Here is a 22,117-nt window from a genome sequence, read left to right on the forward strand (position 1 = left end):
CTCTGTTAGGATGCAGAGGCCGTGGGGCGGCGGGGCTTCTTCTCAGGGTGCGTGGCCCTTTAAGAACTCCCATAGCTGTTCTTTCTTGCTGCCTGGTCCTTGAAACTTCTCTTTTCTCCTGGGACTTGTCTAAACACCGAAATTGCACCGGTTTAACTCAAATCAGTTAAAACACTAGTTGAATTAAATCCTGTTTATTTAGAGCCGTTTAGTGCAACTTCTGAGTTTAGACGGGGTAGGGGCCCCTGTGTGAATGGCGCTGTAAGAGAGCGCTACCTCGCAGAGGGTGCCTGCCGCTGGCTCTTTAACACTTCCCCTGCCCGCCGCTGCCCTCGTAGAGCGCTTGTCCCTTTAAGAGCTAGCCCCGCCCCCAGGTGCCTGGTGAGTGTTGCAAAAGCTACGGCAGGGGCAGAGCCAAGGTAGCGTATGGAAAGAGGGGAGCCCCCAGTCCCCCTTCCCTGCCCCTAGCTGGGGTGGGTGAGCTCCGGGCCCCGGTGAGACAGGGAGATGTCTGGCTGACCGGAGCGGCTGAGGCCTTGCAGCTCTGGGGAGTGGGTTGCATCTGCCCAAGCGCAAGGGGACGGACAATGAGGCCCCCGGGGAAAGGGAGGCCCAGCAAATGACAGCGTGTGTGTGTCAGGGGTAGCAAAGGGTGGGGGAGGATGACTAGGTGAAGTGAGTGAGACAGCGGGGCGGCGGCGGCAAGAGCTGGGGAAGGCGGGGATCCCTCCCAAGGGCAGATGCAGGAAGGATGAGGGCGGGGGGGCTTTGTCATGGCGTCTGCAGCAATTTCCTTCTGCATCCCCCCCGTCAAGTCATTCTAGGGGTGGCCACACCACGACCTGTGAGGCCCAGGCCTGCAGTGCGGTTCCTTCTCCTGGGGGGAAAGGCGCTCTCGGCCCCCATGGTCATTCGGTCCTTGGCCTTTGCTCAGGCTGGGGGTGGAGTCTGTAACATGTGTACCCGTCATGCAGCTCAGATGAGACCCCACTAGCTTGTTTATGGAGCAGATGACTGCTCTGCTTCCCAAAGCCCTACCATCACGTGTGCTTTGTTCCCCCCCCCCCCCCCCAGACGGGGTGAGGTGCAGTGCTCCCTGCACTCACCATGGCCATGAGGGAGCTGGTGGAGCCTGAGTGCGGGGGTTCTAACCCCCTTATGAAGCTGGCTGGCCACTTCACCCAGGACAAGGCCCTGCGGCAGGAGGGGCTCCGACATCCCTTGGCCTGGCCCCCTGCAGGTCTTGGGGCAGAGGCAGTGAGTACTGGGGAATGGGGAGTCCATCTGAGGCTGATGTGAGGAGTGTTGGTATTTCTGTTATGTTGTGAGTGAGGGGCAGGGATGCACTGGGGGTTTGGGGAGTGGAGGTCTGTCTGAGCACACTGGAGGCTGTCAGGACAGGTGAGAGTGCGGAGGTTGGGAGGGGGCTGTCGTCTTAGTGGGAGAAGGGCTATGAGGGATCATGGGGCCTAAGCAGGGGATCTGTCTGGGTAGGATGTTAGTCCTGCTGTGTGTGTGGTGTGGGTCTGTCATGAGTGGGGGTATGGTACAAGTCAGTCCCATGGTAGTGGGGAGGTGATGCTGGAGGCCAGGTCCCATCACTGGGGTGATTGTTTGGCGTCTTTTCCCACAGGTGACCAAACCTTTGGGAGTGGCCTCTGAAGATGAGGTAAGAACAATTGTATCTCTCCCCTTATCATCTTTCTCACTGCTACATTCTCTCTGATCCCTCTTCACTCTTCCTGTGTCTCATTCCCTTTCTGCCCTCCCTTCTTTCTCTCCTGTTTTCAGTTCCAGAGCTCCTGCTGGGTATTTCTCATCACAGACTCTCTTTTTCTCTCCCTGGCAGCTGGCTGGAGAATTCCTACAAGAGCAGAATGCCCCCCTGCTCTCCCGTGCCCCGCAAACCTTTAAAATGGATGATCTGCTGGCTGAGATGCAGGAGATCGAGCAATCAAGCTTCCGCCAAGCCCCACAGCGAGGTGAGGGGAGGGGGGGAAGGACTAGAGGCATTGGGGCTTCTGCCAGGCCCTCCTTCCTTCCTCTCCCCCCCCCCCCCCAGGTGGTATGTCTTGAGGGGAACTGAGAGAGAAGGCCTGCTGAGCTAGGGCAGGGGGTATCTGAAGATTAAGAGGCTAGGCTTTCTCTAATCCTCATGGGGGTGGAGCACTTGGAGCTTGTCACTGAACCATCCCCATCTCTTGCTCTTTCCCAGCTCCAGGTGTGGCAGCTCTGGCTCTATCTGAGAACTGGGCCCAGGAATTTCTGGGGGCCGCGTATACTACAACTGATGTCTCCCCAGATTACAATGAGGCTGACTGGTCGCAGGAGTTCATTGCGGAGGTGACAGGTGAAGGCTCACCTTGTGAAGTTTGGGTTGGGTGTTGCCTGGTAGCATGCCCCCCTCCATTCTCCCATGCAGGGGTTGTCTGTTGTGTGTGAGATTAGAGTGCATCTGGTAGATGCAGCAGATAGTATTCAAAGTAGGGCACTCCGCCCTAGCAGCTTGCCTCGGTGGGAATGTCACTCTTATACAATTTGAGGGACGAAATTAACCTGATTTAGAGTTTAGGGCCAGAAGGGACCACCAGATCATCTACTCCAGAGGTGGGCAAACCCACGGGACCATCCTGCCCGGCTCATGAGCTCCCGGCCGGGGAGGCTAGCCCCCAGCCCCTCCCTTGCTGTCCTCCCTCCCCCGCAGCCCACTGTGCCACCCGTGCTCTGGGCGGCAGGGCTGTGAGCTCCTGCTGGGCAGCACAGCACTATGGCTGGCTCCGGCCGGGCGGCGTGGCTGCCAGTCCTGGTGCTCTAACCAGCACAGTATGGGGATGAGGAGCAGGGGGGTTGGATAAGGGGCAGGTGGTCCCGGGGGGGCAGTCAGGGAGCAGGGGGTGGTTGGATAGGCTTGGGAGTCCCGGGGGGCCTGTCAGGGGGTGTGGATAGGAGTCAGGGAGCAGGGGAGGTTGGATAGGGCGGGGGTCCCGGGGGGGGGGCGGTTAGGGGTGTGGGGAGTCCTGGGAGGGGGTGGTCAGGGGACAAGGAGCAGGGGGGGTTGAATGGGTTGGGGGTTCTGAGGGGGGCAGTTAGGGGTGGGGGCCAGGCTGTTTGGGGAGGCACTGCCTTCCCTACCTTGCCCTCCATACAGTTTCGGAACCCCGATGTGGCCCTCAGGCCAAAAAGTTTGCCCACCCCAATTTAGTCTGACCTCGTGTATGTCACGGGCCACCAGCACCTGCACTCTGGTCTCATTTTAGTTGTTGGGTTTAAAGTATTACAGCCCCCAGGAGACTAGAGTATTGTGTGTATTAGTAAATCATGCAAGCAACCCCATGTGGGCCTTCCTATTGGGGTGCAGGAATGTCTTATTTTGGTTTAGCTAAAGTCTTTTGGGAACAGGTTTAAGCTAAAGTAAGATGCTCTTACACTGAAATAAGAGTGTCCAGAGAGAAGTTTGCACCAGTTTAACTAATTTGGTTTAAAAAACTTTAATTTAAACTAGTGCAGCTTTTCCACATAGACAAGGCCGAATCGCTGGTCTCTCCCTGGCTACATATAGCTCTCTGATGCTCCTTGTTGGGGTGAAACTTGGGTCCTGGCCCAGAGGGGAATATTTTGTTGAATGTTTCAGCCAAATCTGTTGTTCAGTTTCTGTGATCTGTGAGGAGAGGGGGAAAAAAAATCTATGTTTCCCACTTCAAAATAAATGTTGTGGGGTCCTTTCTGTGCCTGAAAACAAATGCAATTAATGTTTCCTACTGGGAGGGGAATACTCTGCTTCCCACTAGCCAATACTCTAGCCAATATCTCCGGTCCCTTGTTGCACCAGCTGGGAAGTGACTTGACCAAGGTCACACAGCATGTAGAAGATGTGGGATCGACTCTAGTCTGCTCCGCTCTAACCAACAGAATCTCTACCTTAAACTGTTGGGCAGCAGTTAAACGGCTGCTATGCCCCACCCCAGAGGTGGCTTCTTTTCATTGATCAGTGAAACTGTCCATATTTATTCCTTTCATACACCTGTTGGAAACAGGCATCATAATTAACATTTATGATGATCCTGAGAGGCTCTGATGAAAGGAGCTAGAAATTTGCAATGCATTATTTGTTTTCCTGATGCATACAGCAGCCCACTTTGCTGCTGTCCATGTGGGATGAGACTATATTTTTGCAAATGCAAAAAAAAGTTTTGTTTTTTTAATATAAAAAAGTAAGAAAATTGGCACTTTGCCTAAAATGAAATCTGTCTGCATAGATTAGTTGAATCTGAGGTTTGTTTTATTTTCAAGTAAACAAACAAAACTAAGGAAATGAATGGCAAGAAACCTCTGTTAATGTAACAATCTGGACTACAAATCTAACTGTAAATTGGAGAGATCCAAATTCAAGTTTCTCTGAGCAGTGTTCTATTTTATCTTCTTGTTCCTCACTCTTCTCCCATCACCCAATCACCTGTACAGACCCTCTGTCTGTATCTCCTGCCAAGTGGGCAGAAGAATATCTGGAGCAGTCAGAGGAGAAGTTGTGGCTGGGGGAAACAGAAGACCAGTCACTGGCAGATAAGTGGTGAGTTTCTCTGTTCTTCCCTCCTACATCCACTAATGTCCAGGGTGGGTGAGGTGTTGGAGATGACAGAAATCCACTCTGATCTCAGAACTTTTGGGTCTCAGCCAAGTTCTCAGATCCTTGGTTGAAGAAAGCGGAAGAGGCAGAGCCTCCTCCACCCAAGACTGGCCATTTCTACTACAACAACATAACTAAACACGGGGATCCTGGTTTCATAGGGCTTGTCTACACTGTGGCAATAGATGCATCGGCGGTCGATTTAGCGAGTCTAGTGAAGACCTGCTAAACCAACAGCTGATTGCTGTCCCGTGGACTCCTGTACTCCACCTGATCGAGAAGAGTAAGAGGAGTCAACGGGAGAGGGTCTCCCATCGACAGCATGTAGTGTGGATCCTGCAGTAAGTAGATCTAAGCTACATCGATTTGAGTTACACGATTCACATAATTCAAATAGCGTAGCTTAGACTGACTTTTCCCTTTACTGTAGACAAGGCCATAGAGTTTAAGGCCAGAAGGGACATTATGATCATTTAGTCTGATCTCCTGCATAAGACGAGAACAGAAGGTTAGATTCACGAAGGTACTTAAGTGCCAAAACACCAGATTTAGGTGCCCAAGTTCCAGTTTTAGGCTCCATTGCAACTCACACTCCTGCCAAACTCTGTAGGTACCTAAACTTACTCGGTGTCTACGTTTGCAGGGTAAAAGTTCCCCATGTTCCTAAGTTTCTGGGCATGTGTATAGTTGCCTCAGAGTAGGTGTCTGGGCACCTAAGCCCCAGAACGATTCACAAACTCAGGGAAGATCAATGTTCACCTGTCTAAGTCCTGTGGGTGCCCAATCCAGTAGATGTGCTCAGAGGCTGCCTACTGCATCAGGTCCCATTCAAAATCCATCTGGAGGCGATGGTGGTGACAGCAGCCCCTTATAACTTTTAGCCCAGTGGTTAGAGCACTAGTCTAGGATGTGGGAGAGGCAATTTAATTCCCTCCTCTGCCATAGGGGAGAACAGATTTGCACAGGGGTCTCCCACCTCTCAGGTGTGTGCTCTAACCACTGGGCGATGGGATATTCTGGTGTGGGGCTCTGAGTCTCTCCTGCTGAAGCTGTTCTATTGTAGATAAATAACTTTAAAAATTCATGGGAGCCAGGGGACTGGACTTAGGGTCTCCCACGTCCCAGGTGAGTGCTCTAACCACCAGGCTACAGAGTCATTCTCTCTCCCTCTGGCCAATTACCCTTTTTTAAGAGTGGGCCTGGTATGGCAGTGCCATTTGTGCCATAGTATAACCGGTACTGAATCTCAGAGACATTTTTCATTTTGATCACACACCTCTACATGACTATATGCATTGCCATACACACCTCTCAGCCCCCAGTATTTCACATTGAGCTGTACGCCCATGTGTGTTTACCAGTGTCCACAGTGAGTAGAAGTTTCATAGTGATCAGGGAAACTCCCCACAGATTTATCTCCTTCCTCATTCAGATCTTCTGTAGGCATGTCTCCAGTACCACCAGTCACAGTATGTGGTCCTAGTCTCAGCTCAAAGTTCTAAAGCCAGCAGATACCTGATCAATTCTGACAAATCCCTCCCTCAGCACTCCTCCTACCATTTGAGCAAGCCACTTGCAAACACCATTTCCTGCAAGTGAGGACTTAGGCCGTGGGAATCTGAAGACACCAGCCTTTCTCCCTCTGCTTCTAGTCTACTACTTGATCACCACCACCTCTCCCCATGCTTGTTTCCTTTCTACTTTGGACATGCTCCCCAACCAGCTGGGGCTATTCTCCCACTGCAAGCCTGACCTGCTTCTTCTTTCCCTGCTTCCCTTGACATTCCTTTCCTACTGGTGACCTCTGTTCCTTGAGGTTAATTCCAGTTTCTTTATCTGCTCTCGCTTAATGGCCCCCAGTAGTCACAGAGCACCTGCAGCTTCTCTCACTGTAGCCATGGGGCCAATTGCCAGAGGCCAGCCTTAGATAGTTGTAGCTACTAGTCAAGGGAGGGGTGGCAATTCCAAGGCTGAGCATGCTTGAACCTTGCAATGGTGGCACTAGGGACTCTAAATCCTCAGCGCTGGCCCTAGGCAGTTGCAGACTCTGCAGTTAAGCACTTCCCTTCTCTAGGCCGTGTCTTTAAGTACCTGAGATGCCCATCACCTGCAGCAGAGGCCACCAATTCCCACGCACCACTCAGTTACCACATAGTCATGCAGAAAGTGCAGCCTGAATGATTTTGGAGGCTGGGGTGCCAGGAGGTTCCCATCCCCGAGCAGCAGCTCTGCAACATGCTCACATGGCCCCCCTCTGCTGTGGGACCGGGACCAGGACCCTGTGAAGACAGTGGAGTTACCCTGTGTAAACCATTTCTGTCCAAAACCTGTTGAAGTGAGTGGGAGTCTTTTTTCATTATTTTTAATGGGCTGTGTATAGAAGCAAAGGACCCCATTCTAGACTTTAGGAACAAAGTGCATTCTATGCTGCACAGGTTTACTGTTGTAACAGGAAGGTCTCACATTGCCTAGTGAATAAGCAACACCTCCCACAGCACCTAACTTTTTCTGAGAGGCTTCCCACCCAATTACTAAATGTAAACCTGCTTCACTTACAAGGGCTGAAAATATCAGGTAGTATGGTCACAAAAGCAAGGCACTTCTGAATTCAGTAGGAATTTTGGATGTGCACAGAACACAGACAGGACTGGTTCCCGCATGGTTACAGAACTGCAGTAAAGTGGAACAATTTTCAGCTTGTGTGATTGGAGGATATTTGGATCCATATTATAATACTGTCCTACATAAATGAGGAAGAGTTGAGGTGCCTTTATTATTCTTTTGTTCCACTCTTCGTGTCTATGGGGAATTTGCCAATACAATATTACTGTCTTCCTTTTAAACAAACAAAATTAAAAAAAAAATGGTAATGGCTGTTGAAAATAGCAATTCCAGTCCTAGTTAGTGCTGGGGAGATGCCAGCATTTGTTGCTCAATTTAATCCTACTTTTTCTACAGCAAATTACAGTGGATCAGCATATTTGATTTGGGAGAAATGAAGTAACAGCAGCCTAAATTGAGCTTGAGCACTCCTGAATTTTAAGGGTGTTCAAATCTGGAAGGCAGGTGCTAGATTCCCTTTCTGAATACTAGATAAATCTAGAAAGGAAAAGTCAATTTCCACTTCCATGGCTCAGAAGTGGAAATCCTACATGCCTGGTACTGTATCTAAATCTGCCCAGGTCCTCTGGTAGAGCCTCCCCTCCCTTACTTTTCATTTTAACTTCTAGTGGGATCCACATATCTCCCTTGCTAGGCTTCAGATAGAGAGGTGCACTGTCCATTTAGTCCACCCAATTCCTTCTTTGGGGGCTGCCAGGCGAGGTCACACCAGCATCCCTAATCCAGTCTGGGGAAGTCTTCTGAGGGTGATGTCTGGGCCAAAGCCTTCTACTCCTTGGGCATACTTGTTCCCCATTCACAGTGCCACCCCCTTCTAATAGCCAGCTCTCCATTCATAGCAAGCTGTGGTGCATGGGGTCTCAGCTTCCTCACTCCCTCACCCGCCCTTTCCTGTTGATAGCTGCCAAGGGAATGCTGGGAAATGTAGTTACTTCCCTGCTCCAGGGCTGGCTCTATAGGCAGGAAGCTGGCCAAGGAACTACAGCTCCCAGGGCCCTGTGGGTTCTCAGCTCGCATGCTGGATCCCTGCTGCTCCGAGGCTGGGAGAGGAGAGGAAGTGAGTGTTATGGGGCTCCTTCTGAGCTTGGGCCTGGCGCTATGGCACCATTGGCGCCATGGTAAAGCTGGTACTATTCCTAACTTGTTTTCATAAGAAATACCTTACGTGCTGAAGAGTCTGACTCTAGGAGAGGGGCTTCTGGCTGTGGATCACTAGCAGACGCAGGTGCCTATCTCTGTGCCCTGCTTAGGTGACTCCTCACCGAGTCTACTGGCTTTTGTGAATCACATTCTAAGGTGCCCGTCGTTCTTCAATCATTGTACAGGGAGCCTGGATGCCTGACTCTGGCTTTATGGATCACAGTGTTGTTCCTGTGATTTTTCTGGGTGCCCGAAAGTTAGGCATTGCAGTGCTCCACAGAACACCACCTAAATTCCTTTGTGAATCTAGCCCAGGGATGTCAGCACAAAGACCAGTAACTTCTGTTTGAGCTAGAGCATATCCATTAGAAAGATATTGAGCCTTGCTTTAAATATTTCAAGTAATGGAGAATCCACTGCATTCCTAGGAAGTTATTCTAATGGCTAGTTATCCTTGCTGTTTAAAAAAAGTTGCACTTCATCTTCAATCTAAATGTATCTAGCTTCGTTTTCCAGCCATTGGATCTTATTTTGTCTTTGTTGGCTAGATTAAAGAGCTCTCTCCCATCAGATATCTTCTTCCTGTGTTGGTACTTATAGACAGTGACTAAGTTACCCTTTCACCTTCTCCTTAATAAGCTAAATAGTCTTAAGTCACTAGAATGCTGGTTTTCCAGACCTCGAATCTTTCTTGTTCTTTTCTGAACCCTTTCCCATTTTGCAATATCGTCTTTCAAATGTAGACACCAGAACTAGACATTTCCAGGAATGGCTTCACCTATGTGTGTACAGAAGTAAAGCCGCCACTCCTACACCTGTTTGCTATTCCCATGTTTATATGTCCAAGGATTGCATTTGCCCTCTTAGCCAAACTTTGCACTAGGAGTGCCTGTTCAGTTGATTATCCACCCTGATCCTACATCCTTTCCAGAGTCACTATTCTCCAGGACACAGCCCCAATCCTGTATGTGTGACCTCTGTTCTTTATTCCTAGATATCTGACCTTGGTTTTGGCAGAATTAAAACATATGTTGTTTGAATGTAACCAGCTTATCAAGGGATCCAAATTGCTCTATATAATTGATTTATCCTTATTATTTCACTCCACCAATCTGTGTCATCTGGCAAAGTTATCACAGCAATGACTTCCAGATTGTTGATAAAGATACTGAATAGTGTTAGACGAAGAACAGATCATGTGGGCTCTCCAGTCCTAGGAACTATTGTGTGGCCTGATGCAGAGAGAGGGGCAGACTGTGAATAAATATGGAGCCCCCTACTGCTAAGTTTCAGCTCAGACTCTGTCTGTCTCTCTGGTAACAGGTATGAGGAATATCAACCTGAGGATGATCTTAAGAAAACTGCCAACGATTTCCTTTCTAAAGTGGATGACCCCAAACTCAACAATTCTGAGGTGAGACATGCCATGGAGCCCCACCAAGGGGGAGAGGGGAGACCTCCTGCCATTCTGCGTCTCCCCTCTTTTCTCCCTCTAGTTCTGGGGGTTGAGCCCTACAACCCCCAGGATCATGCCTTCCACCATACAACTCCGATGATCCCCTTTTCCTTCTGGTACTATTGATTCTGGGGGCCCAGATCTGCCTAGCAAATATGGGGAGTTTGGTGAGGGTTGTTGGTGAAGGTTTCTTCCCACATTTCATTTCTTTGCCGCAGTTCCTAAAGTTTGTCCGCCAGATCGGAGACGGGAGGGTGTCGATCGAGGCTAATCAGGTGACCCTGACCCCCAGAGACCAAGATCAGGCAGAGCAGTGGGCAGCTGAGTTTGTACAGCAGCAGGTAGGACCCCAGCCCCAGCTGCTCACAGGTGTGCAAACTTCCTTGCAGCACTGCCCAGCCTGGGAGAGGGGAGGAACAATGGCAGGGTGAACTTCCTTTCAACAGGGTCCTGTTAACACTCAGCCAACAGTGGCGTGGGGCTCCCAGAGCATGAGCTTCTCCAAAGCAGTGCCTAGCCAGGAGCAGGGATGGGCTCTGGCAGTGTGAACTTCCTCACAGTGATGCCTTGGCAGGTGGGAGACTCCAGAACGTGTCTGCTCCATTGCAGTATCCCTGTGCAATTAGTGTTCACTTGCAGAGAGAGAGAGGGGGGTCCTTACAGTACCCACTGCTGGAGGGGGAGATGCATTGCATTGCTTTTTAATCTTACAGTCTCAAGGTGCTACATGTTATTTCCTTCCCTCTAGGGGGTGTCGGATGCCTGGGTGGATCAGTTCAGCCAAACTGGGAATGCGTCAACTCTGGATACAGAATTTGAGCAGGCCAAGACTGCTCTAGAGGTAAAACTGGAGGGGAGAGTGTGACGTTCCCCTCTGGTGTTACCTGGACCGGTGATCTGCTAGGGCACTCCAATCCTTGACTCTGGGAGTCAGCCTTGCCCTGCTCTGCTGTTAGAACCCCCCGCTCCTGGACTGTTCATGCACAGCCTCTGGCATGTAAGCTGCTTGGATTGTGCAACCGAATGACACTAGCCAATATCTCCAGTCCCAGACAGAACCCTAGGAATCTCCTGTGATGGGGTGGGTCACAGAGACCCCCTTGGGACTGCCACCTGATGTACTGGGACTACCTCTGAGCCCGTTTCCCCTAATAGCTTGGGACTTCAGTACCCTACCTTGTTGAGCCAGACACACTAGCCTGCTACAAACACAGCCCCAGGTCTGAACCATGTCCCCCCAAAAGTTGCCAGCTTCACTGAAAACAGCTTTAGAAGTGTTCCTTTCTCCAGCACCCAGATACCCAGTTCCCAATGGGGTCCAAACCCAAATAAATCTGTTTTACTCTGTATAAAGCTTATACAGGGTAAACTCATAAATTGTTCACCATGTATAACACTGATAGAGAGAGAGACACAGCTGTTTGCTCCCCCAGGAATTAATTACTTGCTCTGGGTTAATTAATAAGTAAAAAGTGATTTTATTAAATATAAAAAGTAGGATTTAAGTGGTTCCAAGTAATAACAGACAGAACGAAGTAAATTACTAAGCAAAATAAAACAAAACATGTAAGTCTAAGCCTAATACAGTAGGAAACTAAATGCAGGTAAATCTCACCCTCAGAGATGTTCCAATAAGCTTTTTTTACAGGCTAGACTCCTTCCTGGTCTGGGTCCAGCAATCACTCTCACCCCCGTAGTTACTGTCCTTTGTTCCAGTTTCTTTCAGGCATCTCTTTGGGGTGGAGAGGCTATCTTCTGAGCCAGCTGAAGACAAAATGGAGGGGCTTCCAGGGCCTTATATAGTCTCTCTTGTGCAACATCACAGCCACAAGATGGGGTCTCTAGCCACCTGGGCAAGTCACATGTCTGAATGATTCAGCTTTTTGCAGGCTGACGCCACTGTTTACATGTTAGTTTGAACGTTCCCAGGAAAGCTGAGATGTGGATTGGCTTCTCCCAAAGTCCATTGTTAGTTAAGTACTCCTAATTACTTGAATAACCCCTTCACACTATGTTGACCAAACTTGCCTTATGTGTTTCCTACAGCAAACACTTTAAATACAAGCGTAGAGCCAATGCTCATAACTTCATATATAAAAATGATACATGCATATAAATAGGATGAATATATTCCATAGATCATAAGCTTTGCAAAGATATGTTACATGGCATATCTAGCATAAAACATATTCCAGTTATGTCATATTTACACTCATAAATATATTTCTATAAAGCATTATGGGGTGCAATGTCACACATCCGTCTTGCAGTGTCCAGTTATGCCCACTGGACACTGCAAGCTTATATGAGTTCATCAGTTTGACAAAGAAATTGATATGTACCAGGCTTGTTATCCTAAGGGGAGTCTCTGACATGCTTCAAACGCACTGCTTCAGGTAGAATAAACAAACAGATTTATTAACTATAAAGATAGATTTTAAATGATTATAAGCCAAAGCATATACTTGCATAACAAGTCGGATTTGGTCAAATGAAATAAAAGCAAAACGCATTCTAAGCTGATCTTAACACTTTCAATGCCCTTACGAACTTAGATGCTTCTCACCACAGGCTGGCTGGTTGTCCTTCAGCCAGGCTCTCCCCTTTTATCAGCACTTCTGTCGCTTGGTGGTGATGTCTGTAGATGGAGGCGGAAGACAGAGGTAGAGCGTGGCAAACGTCTCTCCCTTTTATCATGTTCTTTCTTCCCTCTTGGCTTGCGCCCCCTCCCCCCCCTTCACAGTCAGGTGAGCATTACCTCAACACAGTCCCAAACTGACCAAAGGAGGGGGGGACTCACTCGAGAGTCCAGGAGATCCTCTGTTGTTGCCTAGGCTAGTGTCCTTTGCTCCTGTGATGCTGGGCTGAGTTTGTCCCATACATGCCCCGATGAGGTGTGAACTGCCTCACTGCTCTTGGGGAGTTTTTTCATGGACTTGCTTTAAGCCATGAGGACACATTTTCAGCCTCATAACTATATACATGAAATTATAACCTATAACATTACTTTAACAACAATTACTATAACATCACTATAACAACAATGCTCAGTGCATCATGAGCCTTCTGAAGACACCCAACATGACAAACTTTGCATTGGATACCACACAATCATTTTATAAGGATGAACATGGGGGTGTAAGGTGTTCCCACGAGGTACAGAATGTCACACAGAGATTGGGGTATGAAGGGTGCTTTAGGGCCCCAGAACTGGCTGAGCCCCCTTTCTTGCCATGTAGGGGAGAGATGAGGAGGAGGGCTCAGAGCTCTAGAGAGCGGAATCTCCAGGGAACATGTAGGGGGAGCTCAGCAGGGTGCTATCCTTTAACCTTCTCCTCCTCCTCTCTTCAGTCAGATGTGGATTTCTGGGACAAGCTTCAGGCAGAGTGGGAGGAGATGGCCAAGCGAGATGCAGAGGCTCACCCCTGGCTCTCAGATTATGAGGACCTCAGTACCTCCTCCTATGACAAGGTAATGGGGGGGCAGTGAATGCAGGTCTGAGTGCTGTGCTGGGCAGTTTTGAGAGCTTCCAAAATCCCTTCTCCCAGGCTGGGTACTGAGAGGGCTGCTGTCCCACTCCTCTTAGTGTCAAAGGCCAGGCACTGTTCCTAACAGCCAGTCTCTTGTCTGGGCATGGGTGGGGCACTGCTGTGAGGAAGTTTGCTGTTGCCAGAGACTCTGTCAATACCTTTGACCAGGGGTCAGACTGGAAAAAATATATGGGTGGTTCTTGCCAAAGCCCCGCCCACTGCTGAAGATGCAAATCAATTGTAACACACCAGCAGTTAATTCTGGTGCTCCCCACAACACAAGCCATTTCTTTCTGTGTCCCCTATATTGATGGAGACTCCCTAAATTTGGTAAACTTACACACAGCCCTGCACAACTGATACATCTCTCCTCAGGCTGGGGCATGGGATCATTCACCCCAGACTGAGTGGGGAGCAGAGGGGGCAGGAGCTGTTTTGCCCCAGTCTGCTGTGAGCTGGCACACTCCAACCCTGTGCTCTCAGGAGGGAAATACCAGCCACTCCATGTGCTGAGGTACCAACTGTTCATCACCCATTGCAGTGTCTCTGGCTGTTGGAGCTGAAAGGGGTGGGAGAAGATAGTAGCGGGCTTGCAGAAGTGTTGATATGGCACGTGGGCGCACATCAGCTGTTTCTGAGTCATGCCCTTGACCCACCTGTCTCCTGCCCATAGTGTTAACCCCTTGTTTTCTGTCTCTGGTAGGGTTACCACTTTGAGAAGGACAATCCCATGAGGGATCATCCACAGGCATTTGAAGAGGGGCTGAAGTGCCTGGAGAAGGGTGACCTCCCCAATGCTGTCTTGCTCTTTGAGGCTGCGGTGCAGCAGAAACCTGACCACATGGAGGTGAGCGGGGCAAGGAGAGCAGGGCTTCTCCAGGTATCTTGCCATTTGGAGCCTGGCCAGCTCCCGAAGCAAGGTCAGGCTGGGTCAGTCTAGGGATGGGAAACCCACTTGTCACAGTTTCAAAGCAACTGCACTTGGATCCTCACCTTCGTGGCCCACTCCAGGGGTGCTCAGCCTTGTCTCAGGTTTCTAGCCCTCACCTGTCCTGGGCAGGGCACCCATGTCCCACTCCTTTCTGGCTGGGAGTTTTACAGCTGCACAGCTCCCTGCCATACATTGTCGCCAGCAGACCAGTCTGCCTAATGGCCAGAGCCTCTGCGTTGCTTTCTCTCCACAGACAACAGTGTTTTCACCAGTGACTACACAGCTCTCCCAAAGCAAAATACATTTATTCTAGGGCAAGAGCATCACAGAGAAACCATGTTAAAAACAATAAAAGTTCTTACCCACTTGCTAAGTACAGCAGCAATCACCCACCTTCCACATGTAGAGTCTGGTAAGCCAACGCCCTTCCAATCCTTCCGCAAGGCTTGGGCCTCCCCTTGGACAGAAGGTTCTGCCCGTTTGCTGAATCAAAATGAAGGTCCTGAATATCTTTAAACTCAGCCTTTTATACCAGAAGCCCTTTCTTTCACTTGATCTCTGGAAGATCCAGCTTGTATCATTATATGCAAACCTCCCTTAGGTAAGGTGCTTCTCTGGGGATGTTTACAATCCCCATGGTAATCACCCCCATTGTTTTTAGCTCCTGGAGGAGCTGGGGTAACCTGCCCCCATGGAGTAGAACATGATCATACAGAGAACTTTCATGAATGTAATACAAGGGTCCCCCGAGATATTGTCTGGATTTGCAATATGGTCCACCACTCCAGTGCTGGGGGAGCTGTGCTGCAGAGGGTGGTGTGGCTGACTCCAGTTCTCAGGTGTGTAACTCTGGCTGTGTACTTGTATGTGAACCCCAGGGGGCTCACTGAGAAGATGGTCAAGCTGTGTGCACCTGACCTATGGTTCAGAAGGTCTCCCAATGTAAAGCTGATTAGAATCTTGGGGATATAACTGAGATGGGTCAGGTTCTAGGGTATCTGTCTTCCTGAAGCACCAGACTCCCTGCATGAGATGCTGAAGTCCTTACCGTGGTGGCATTGGAGTCACGAGGTTGGTGATGCTCAGTGTCTTCAACAGCCATACAACTGCTGAGTCTTTTGAGTCAGCTGAGGACTTGACAGCTAGGGCGGGTCGGTCCTAGGCATCTGGCTCAACTCATAGACAGCTGACCTCACTTCTGATTTGGTGTCCTGATTAGGACTGGAGGTTGGACAACTGGAGAGCTTGCCCATGTCCTGGCCAGATCACTATCTCTGGTGGTTTGAGGTCAGGGCATGCTGCTCCATTTGGGTGAAGACCAGTTCTGACAATCTGCTGTCAGCAATGGGAATGAAACACTTGAGGGAGATAAACATGCCACTCTATCAGTGGTTTGATAGGACTATGGGCTCCTGTCCTTGCCATTGATTATGTGGTCTCTTAGGCACCCACTTCCTTGGCTTTGTCCTTACAAGTCACCATGGTTTAGACTCTAGAGGGCCAGTGACAGACTGAGAGGGAATATTGCTGGAATGGCCATGGTGGAAGTCTTGGGCCCATTCTGCATGGTGTGCTATGGCTGTGCAGGGGACAAAGAAGGGATGCTTTGCCCTCATCCTAGTATTCACAGTGCCCTGATCAGGAGGCTGGTCTGAGTCCTTGCTGTGAGAATGAAATTAAGATTCGGATGAAACTCTGTTTTCCTGGGGACAGGGCAGTGTTCTGAGGGCACACATGTTCAATCAGCTCTGCTTGAGTCTCAGGTAGGTAGTTTCACACTGAGGCTCTGGAAGGGAGGGGGCACTTAGTCATCACCTGTGTTGGCTCATGAAGGCCATTGACAAGTGGCTGGGTCCATTGCTGGTGGAGAGCAACACTTCTCTTAAAGAGAGCAGGGTACTGGCTTCCCTGCTTAAGGGAACTTTTGTATGGCTTATGCTTGTTACTTCATGCTGTCAGTCCAGCCAACTGTCAGCCTGGATCAAACCTTCCATTTCTGAGTGAGATGATGGAACACACTTGGGGTGGGGAGTGAGACAACTCGTAATATCTAGCTGATTTAAACCCTTTAACGTTAGTCAATTAGGGGGCAGCTGTGGGTGCAGCAAGGACGCTGTGTTAGCTACATGGGTAGCTATGGTGATGGATGAAGATCAAATCAGGTGTCAATGCTGCTATATTTAGTTCTCTCAGCTGCCTCAGTACTGTCGATCATGACATAATGAATTGCCTGTGGACCACAGCAGACTGCTTGTGACTGAGTCTTTTATTTCTTAGCATTCCCACTCCAATATTCTGTCCGCTGGGCTGTGCTACCTCTCGGAAGCCCTCAATGGCCGGAGACCTGCTTCTTTCTTCCTCACCCTGCAGTCTAGTCCCAGTTGTGATGGGTGGAGGTGCTAAAGCTGGAGCCCCCAGGGTTTAGCAGAGAGGGGACTGCTGGTAGCATATTGTGTGTGGGGACAACTCACTCCCCCTCCACCTTTCCAAATAACCCAAACCTGCTGACTTCCAGGATGCATTGCAGAGCCCACCTGTTTTCCTGGGGAGTGTGGGAGAGGTGAGGGTGCTTAAGCGGGGTTAGTTAACACGGGCTCTGTGGAGTGGGCTGAGGCTGCTGACTTGGGTACATCTATTTTTAATCTCCAAAAAAGGTGCCCAGGGCACAAGATGGTGCCTTTAATTGTACTTGCAATGTGAAGAAGTATAAATAAGTTTCTCTGTTTCTGCATCAGGCCTGGCAGTACCTGGGAACCACCCAAGCAGAGAATGAACAAGAGCTGTCTGCAATCAGTGCCCTCAGGCAGTGAGTAGCTGATGAAGAGGGGATCTAAAGCAGGACTCCTGGGTTCTGCTCATGGCTCCTAGAGGGGCTGGCTTGCTGGCCACTAATGACAAAACATATCTCAGTTGCCCCACTTAAAGGCTGAACAAAGTTCCAGTGCTTTTTTCCCCTGAACCAAATGCAAACTCGGAATGATAAGTTTACTGTGGGCTCCTGTAACGAGCTGGTTTCTGACCCAATCAAGGTCTCCTACCCCCTAATGGATCCTTTCTTAATTTGCCTGGACACTGGCGCTTGCTGTTCAGCCTGTTTATAGCCCACCCATGTGGCTGGAAAAGAGTTCTTAAAAGGCCACTGAAGCTTCCTATCCACATCTCCAAAGATGCGAATGCTGTGCGCTCTCTCCCACTCTGTCCTGCAGGTGCCTGGAGCTGCAGCCAGGGAACCTCACTGCACTCATGGCTTTGGCCGTCAGCTTCACCAATGAGTCTCTGCAGAAGCAGGCATGCGAAACCCTGCGTGACTGGCTGCGTCACAAGCCAGCCTATGCCCACCTGATGGGGAAGGAGCCGGAAGGGAGCAGCATGGCATCCAGCTTGGGGTCCTCCAAGCGCATCCTGGGCTCCCTACTGTCTGAGTGAGTCTGGGCGATGGGGAAACTGGGGGAGGTGCAAAATATCCCAGTCCTGCTTGTGGTCTTGTAGCTGGGTCCATTAGGATGGGGGTGACCCCAGGAAGAGTTGCGGGGAGCTTGTACCCATCAATGGATGAGTTCTCTCATTCTCTCCCTCCCTAGCTCCTTGTTCATGGAGGTGAAGGACCTGTTCCTGGCAGCCGTGCGCAGTGACCCCTCGGCCGTGGACCCCGATGTGCAGTGCGGCCTGGGCGTCCTCTTCAACCTGAGCGGCGAGTATGAGAAGGCCGTGGACTGTTTCAGTGCCGCGCTGAGCGTGTGCCCCAACGTAAGGGGGCAGAGTGGGGTTGGGGGGGGAGGGGCTGATTCAGGATCCTGTGTGTGTATGGGGAGGTGGGGCTGGGCTCTGCCCTGGGGGGAAAGGCCGGTGGGGTGAGCAGCAGGCTGATCTGAGGGGGTGGGTAGGTTTGAATGCTGGGTGGAGTGGGGAAGAGATGGGGAAGTGGGGAGCGTTGTGGGTGGTAGGGTGGGATGCCTGATGCCCCTGTCACTTGCTTCCGGCCCCCCGTTCCAGGATCACCTCCTGTGGAACAAGCTGGGTGCCACTCTGGCCAATGGGAATCGCAGTGAGGAGGCTGTGGCTGCCTATCGCCGGGCACTGGAGCTGCAGCCAGGCTACATCCGTTCCCGCTACAACCTGGGCATCAGCTGCATCAACTTGGGAGCCCATCGGTGAGTGGGAACGAGGAGCCAGCTGGGGGTTGGGTGCTGGCGGTTGGGTGCCAGGTCTGCTATGACCGAGTATCAGTGGGGGCCAATCAGTTAGTTGGGGGGGGAGCTAGGGGCTATTGGTGAGGATGTTCCACTTGGTCCCTTTGGGTGTAGGATGTGCTCCTTAACCCTGGCAAGGAGGGAGCAGAGAATGTTTGTCTGCCCCAGGAGCAGAGTACCAGCCGACATGTCTCCCACACCCTCAATTCTCAGTATCAAAGGGAGGGAGCATCTCAGAACTACGGAAAGGATCTGTTGCAGTGATTGCCTTCAAGCTTGCGCCTGGAGGTGAGGCTGTCAAGCCACATCCATTACAGCTTAGACATTGGCTCCATTGGTCCTGTGGGCCAGTGATGAGGGGTGTGGGGTAAAGGGGTAAGAAGAATGGCTGGAGGAAGTGTGGAAGGGTGATTATTGAGCCATCCAAAGGGGATCTAGAGGGTCCTTCTCACCCATAGGATGTGCAAACCTTCCCAATTAACTCTGTCTCCCTCCCTCCCTCCCTCTCTGGTCATGCTGGTAGTGAGGCAGTGGAGCACTTCCTGGAGGCCCTGCACATGCAGCAGAAGAGCCGGGGCCCACGGGGCCAGCAAGGTGCCATGTCTGATAACATCTGGAGTACCCTCCGCATGGCCCTCTCCATGCTGGGCCAGAGTGATCTGTATGGGGCAGCCGATGCCCGTGACCTTCCCACCCTGCTCCAGGCCTTTGGCCTCCAGCAGTGACTCGAGGACGGGCTCCCCTGTGAGTGCAGGGTGGGCCCAGGCCAGTAGTTATGTCCCACAAGCCCCTTCTGGGGGAAAAAAAAGTTTACTGGGATTCACACACATCTATTCTTCAGTTGCTGGGGGCAAGTCATTGGCTGCCATTTCTGTAGGACCTCCCACGATAGAGGGTAACTTCTCTCACCTGCCTCTTGTGGCCTGAGCATCTGTGAGCAGCTCACGTGGCACCATCTCCCCACAGGACTCTGACCCTCCACAGGGACGTGAGCTGCTGGCACTGGGAAGCAAATCAGTGGGGGGTGGAAGGGATGGGGAAATAGGAACGTATCAGGATCACTTCTTATAAGATAAAATAAAAAGCTTGCGTTTGTGATACCCTCCAATAGTAGCCCCAGTTGCTCATGTCAGACCGTGTCATAACAATGCTGTCCGGCTGAGACTGTCGGCTCAAGCAACTGGCTCTGGGTGTGCCGGTTAGGGTTAGAAAGTAGGATTACTTTCTAGTGCTGGGGCTCCCCGTCCTGGTTTGCTGTGGGGGTCTGAGAGTGTCTGGGCTACTAACCCTGGGTCTTTCCCAACTGAGCATGCAGCCCCATCCCCACCACGTGTTTGCAATGGGTAGGTCACTTTGTGAGGCTTGTAGGGTTTTTTTCCCTTCTTCCAGGTACTAGTAACAGTGTCCTGGTTCTGAGCATCTCACTGGGCTCGCGCTCACTTGGGATTTGGGAGAAGGCTCTGAGACTGCAGTGGGGAGAAGAGTCCCTGGGGCTGAGTTCAGGGGGGTCACCCAGGGACTGGGGGAAAGCTGGCTAACTATAAAAGCACCTTGGCCAAAAGCAGGGGTGGGGGTAAGGTCTTAAGTTTCACTTGATTGTCTGTCATTGTAGAATAATTTGGGAATTATTTTCTCTGTGCAGATGGTCCTCCCCAGCCTGTAATTGAATCTTGTGAATTATAAATATCTGTATATGATTTTTGGAGGGAAAGTTTTTTTTTTAATTGTAAAATATTTTGTATAATAGAAGGGAAAAAATTAAACTCATGAAAATATTGTAGTGTCTGGCTGTGTGTGTGTATTGGAAGGGTGTACGAGCATTCGTGTGGGGAAGCTCCTGTGGAATTTGAGAGGATGCTACCCCTGCTCTGGGATGGTTCGACATCCACAGAAAGGATGTTGGGGTAGAGTGTAACTGTAGAGGGTTGCTGCTGATGTCTGTGTCTCCCCCTACCCTGCACCTTCATGGGACATTAAGGCAGTCTAGGCCCCCACCACTTGGAGTTCTGGTGCCAGACAAAGGCCCCCAATCTGCGCAATAGTCAGTGGCAAAGGTGGTCTTAGATGGGCTCCCCCAGAGAGTAAGGGGAGGTAGCCTAGCACCCCCCTTGAGTACTTTATCTTGGGGCAGGTGGGTGGGTGGGTTCTTTGGCTGGGTCTGCTGCACTTTTCTCCTGCCATGTGCAGAGCCCCTGTTGGGGTGGGGTTGGTGGAGCTCATCAGAGTGGTGGTCTTGGTATTAACACCCTGTTCAGATGAATGGGGCAGTTTTTACCTCTCAGAGCTGGTGATTCAGGTGCTCCATGGATGCCCCTGCATCAGTTCTGCTCAGGCCATGTTTTCCAGCTTTTCTTGCTAACCATGAAGGCTAGAAACTTTTTTAATAGTGAAAGCTGAGCTTTTGCTGTGGTCACAACTGTGGGAGTTGGGACCCTGGGCATCACAGACCTACGCCTATGACCTAATCTGTCCCTGTCTGGGACCAGAATGTACTCTTGCTGCCCTGGGCCCCTTCCCCATTTCAGTAGGGGAGAATTGGACAGGGAAGCTTTCTCAGAGCTGGATCAGGAGAGTGGCCATGTGCATGGACCTGTCTCATATAGGTCTCTTCCTTCCCCCTGCCCCCCAGTGCCACGTCTTCATACTCTAGCTGTTGTGGGAGGAAGGGAGGGGTGTGATGGGGAAAATGTTAAATATGCTACCAACCTGCATCTCTGCACAGGACACAGCCCTCATAGCTTTGCCCCTATAAGGGGGCTTTGCACTGGTATTCCTCAGAGCTGGAGACTTTTCTAAGAAGTCTGACAGCTGCTTCTGTGGCAAGGGTCTCCCCCTATCCCAGATCAGCTCATCCGAAGGAAGGGGTTAATCTCTTTAAAATGCCAGGTGCACTGAGCTGCAGCCATTCTGGGATCACCAGGTAACATAGGTCTGGGGGCAGTGAATGTTCATCCAGCACAGCATGGCCTCTTACTGCTCTCATATGTGGCCCCTCGCACAATTGGCACTCTATGCTGGGAGAAGCACTGGCCCAAGGGCTTCCCAAGCCCTTTCAGCACCAGGCTCGAGCCTCCTTGCCCTGCTGCACTAAAGGACTGCCTGTGTAACTTCTCCCTGTGGAAAGACCCTGGCTCAGCTCTAAGGCCTAAATATTCAGAAGCATCCACTGCTTTTGGGTGCCCACCACACTTGGGGGCTGAACACCCACATCTTTCCTGGCCTTCAGAAGGAGGGTTAGATAGGTGTAAACTTCCTGCCTGTCTTTGGAGCTTTCCAGCCTTATTGCTACATTTCTTCAGCTGCAGTGACATCTAGTGGTGAATCCAGAGCTGTGTACCCTTTGACTCAATGTTTTCTTGCTTGTCTCAAAGTTCACAGCATGTGAAAAGAGCACAGGAGCCTGGCCTGCTTGTCTTTGATTCATACCTGTTTCCTTTTAGTGTGACACTCAGGGCCCGAGTTCCAGCTAGAGGGATTTCATTCTGCTTCTTATGGCAGCAAAGCCATCATTGAGCTGAATTCCTAAAGATGAATTTTTATTGGTACTTGTAGCTGAGGCCAAATGGGGCTAGGTTCTTTAGTGTCCAAGTTTGAATTTACAAATGTCCCCCTTCTATTCCAGTG

At 50.5% G+C, this 22,117-nt stretch overlaps 1 protein-coding gene across 8 annotated transcripts; it reads left to right on the plus strand.

Annotated features, from left to right (window-relative positions):
* Positions 1-343: 343 nt before the first annotated feature.
* Positions 344-20,269, plus strand: PEX5 (peroxisomal biogenesis factor 5). Of its 8 annotated transcripts, none has more exons than XM_037911191.2 (16): positions 344-381; positions 1,075-1,257; positions 1,634-1,669; positions 1,850-1,982; positions 2,216-2,350; positions 4,462-4,567; positions 9,710-9,800; positions 10,061-10,183; positions 10,591-10,683; positions 13,194-13,313; positions 14,076-14,219; positions 17,039-17,109; positions 17,510-17,725; positions 17,885-18,050; positions 18,297-18,454; positions 19,017-20,269. In XM_037911191.2, the coding sequence occupies exons 2-16, from the start codon at positions 1,108-1,110 to the stop codon at positions 19,216-19,218; spliced, it is 1,944 nt and encodes a 647-aa protein (XP_037767119.1). In that variant the 5' UTR covers positions 344-381; positions 1,075-1,107; the 3' UTR covers positions 19,219-20,269. The 8 variants fall into 8 exon arrangements, with proteins under 8 accessions (XP_037767119.1, XP_037767108.1, XP_037767130.1 ...); XM_037911180.2 differs by having other exon boundaries at positions 359-419; XM_043542652.1 differs by lacking the exon at positions 344-381 and adding an exon at positions 397-476.
* The last annotated feature ends 1,848 nt before the right edge of the window (positions 20,270-22,117 follow it).

Source organism: Chelonia mydas, chromosome 1, assembly GCF_015237465.2.
Source record: "Chelonia mydas isolate rCheMyd1 chromosome 1, rCheMyd1.pri.v2, whole genome shotgun sequence".
Lineage (NCBI taxonomy): Eukaryota > Metazoa > Chordata > Testudines > Cheloniidae > Chelonia > Chelonia mydas.

Coding starts and splice junctions, on each gene's coding strand:
- PEX5 (XM_037911191.2), top strand. CDS start 1,108: ATGGCCATGAGGGAGCTGGTGGAGCCTGAGTGCGGGGGTTCTAACCCC. Junction 9,801..10,060: donor CCAAACTCAACAATTCTGAG/GTGAGACATGCC, acceptor TCTTTGCCGCAG/TTCCTAAAGTTTGTCCGCCA. Junction 18,051..18,296: donor CGCTGAGCGTGTGCCCCAAC/GTAAGGGGGCAG, acceptor CCCCCGTTCCAG/GATCACCTCCTGTGGAACAA.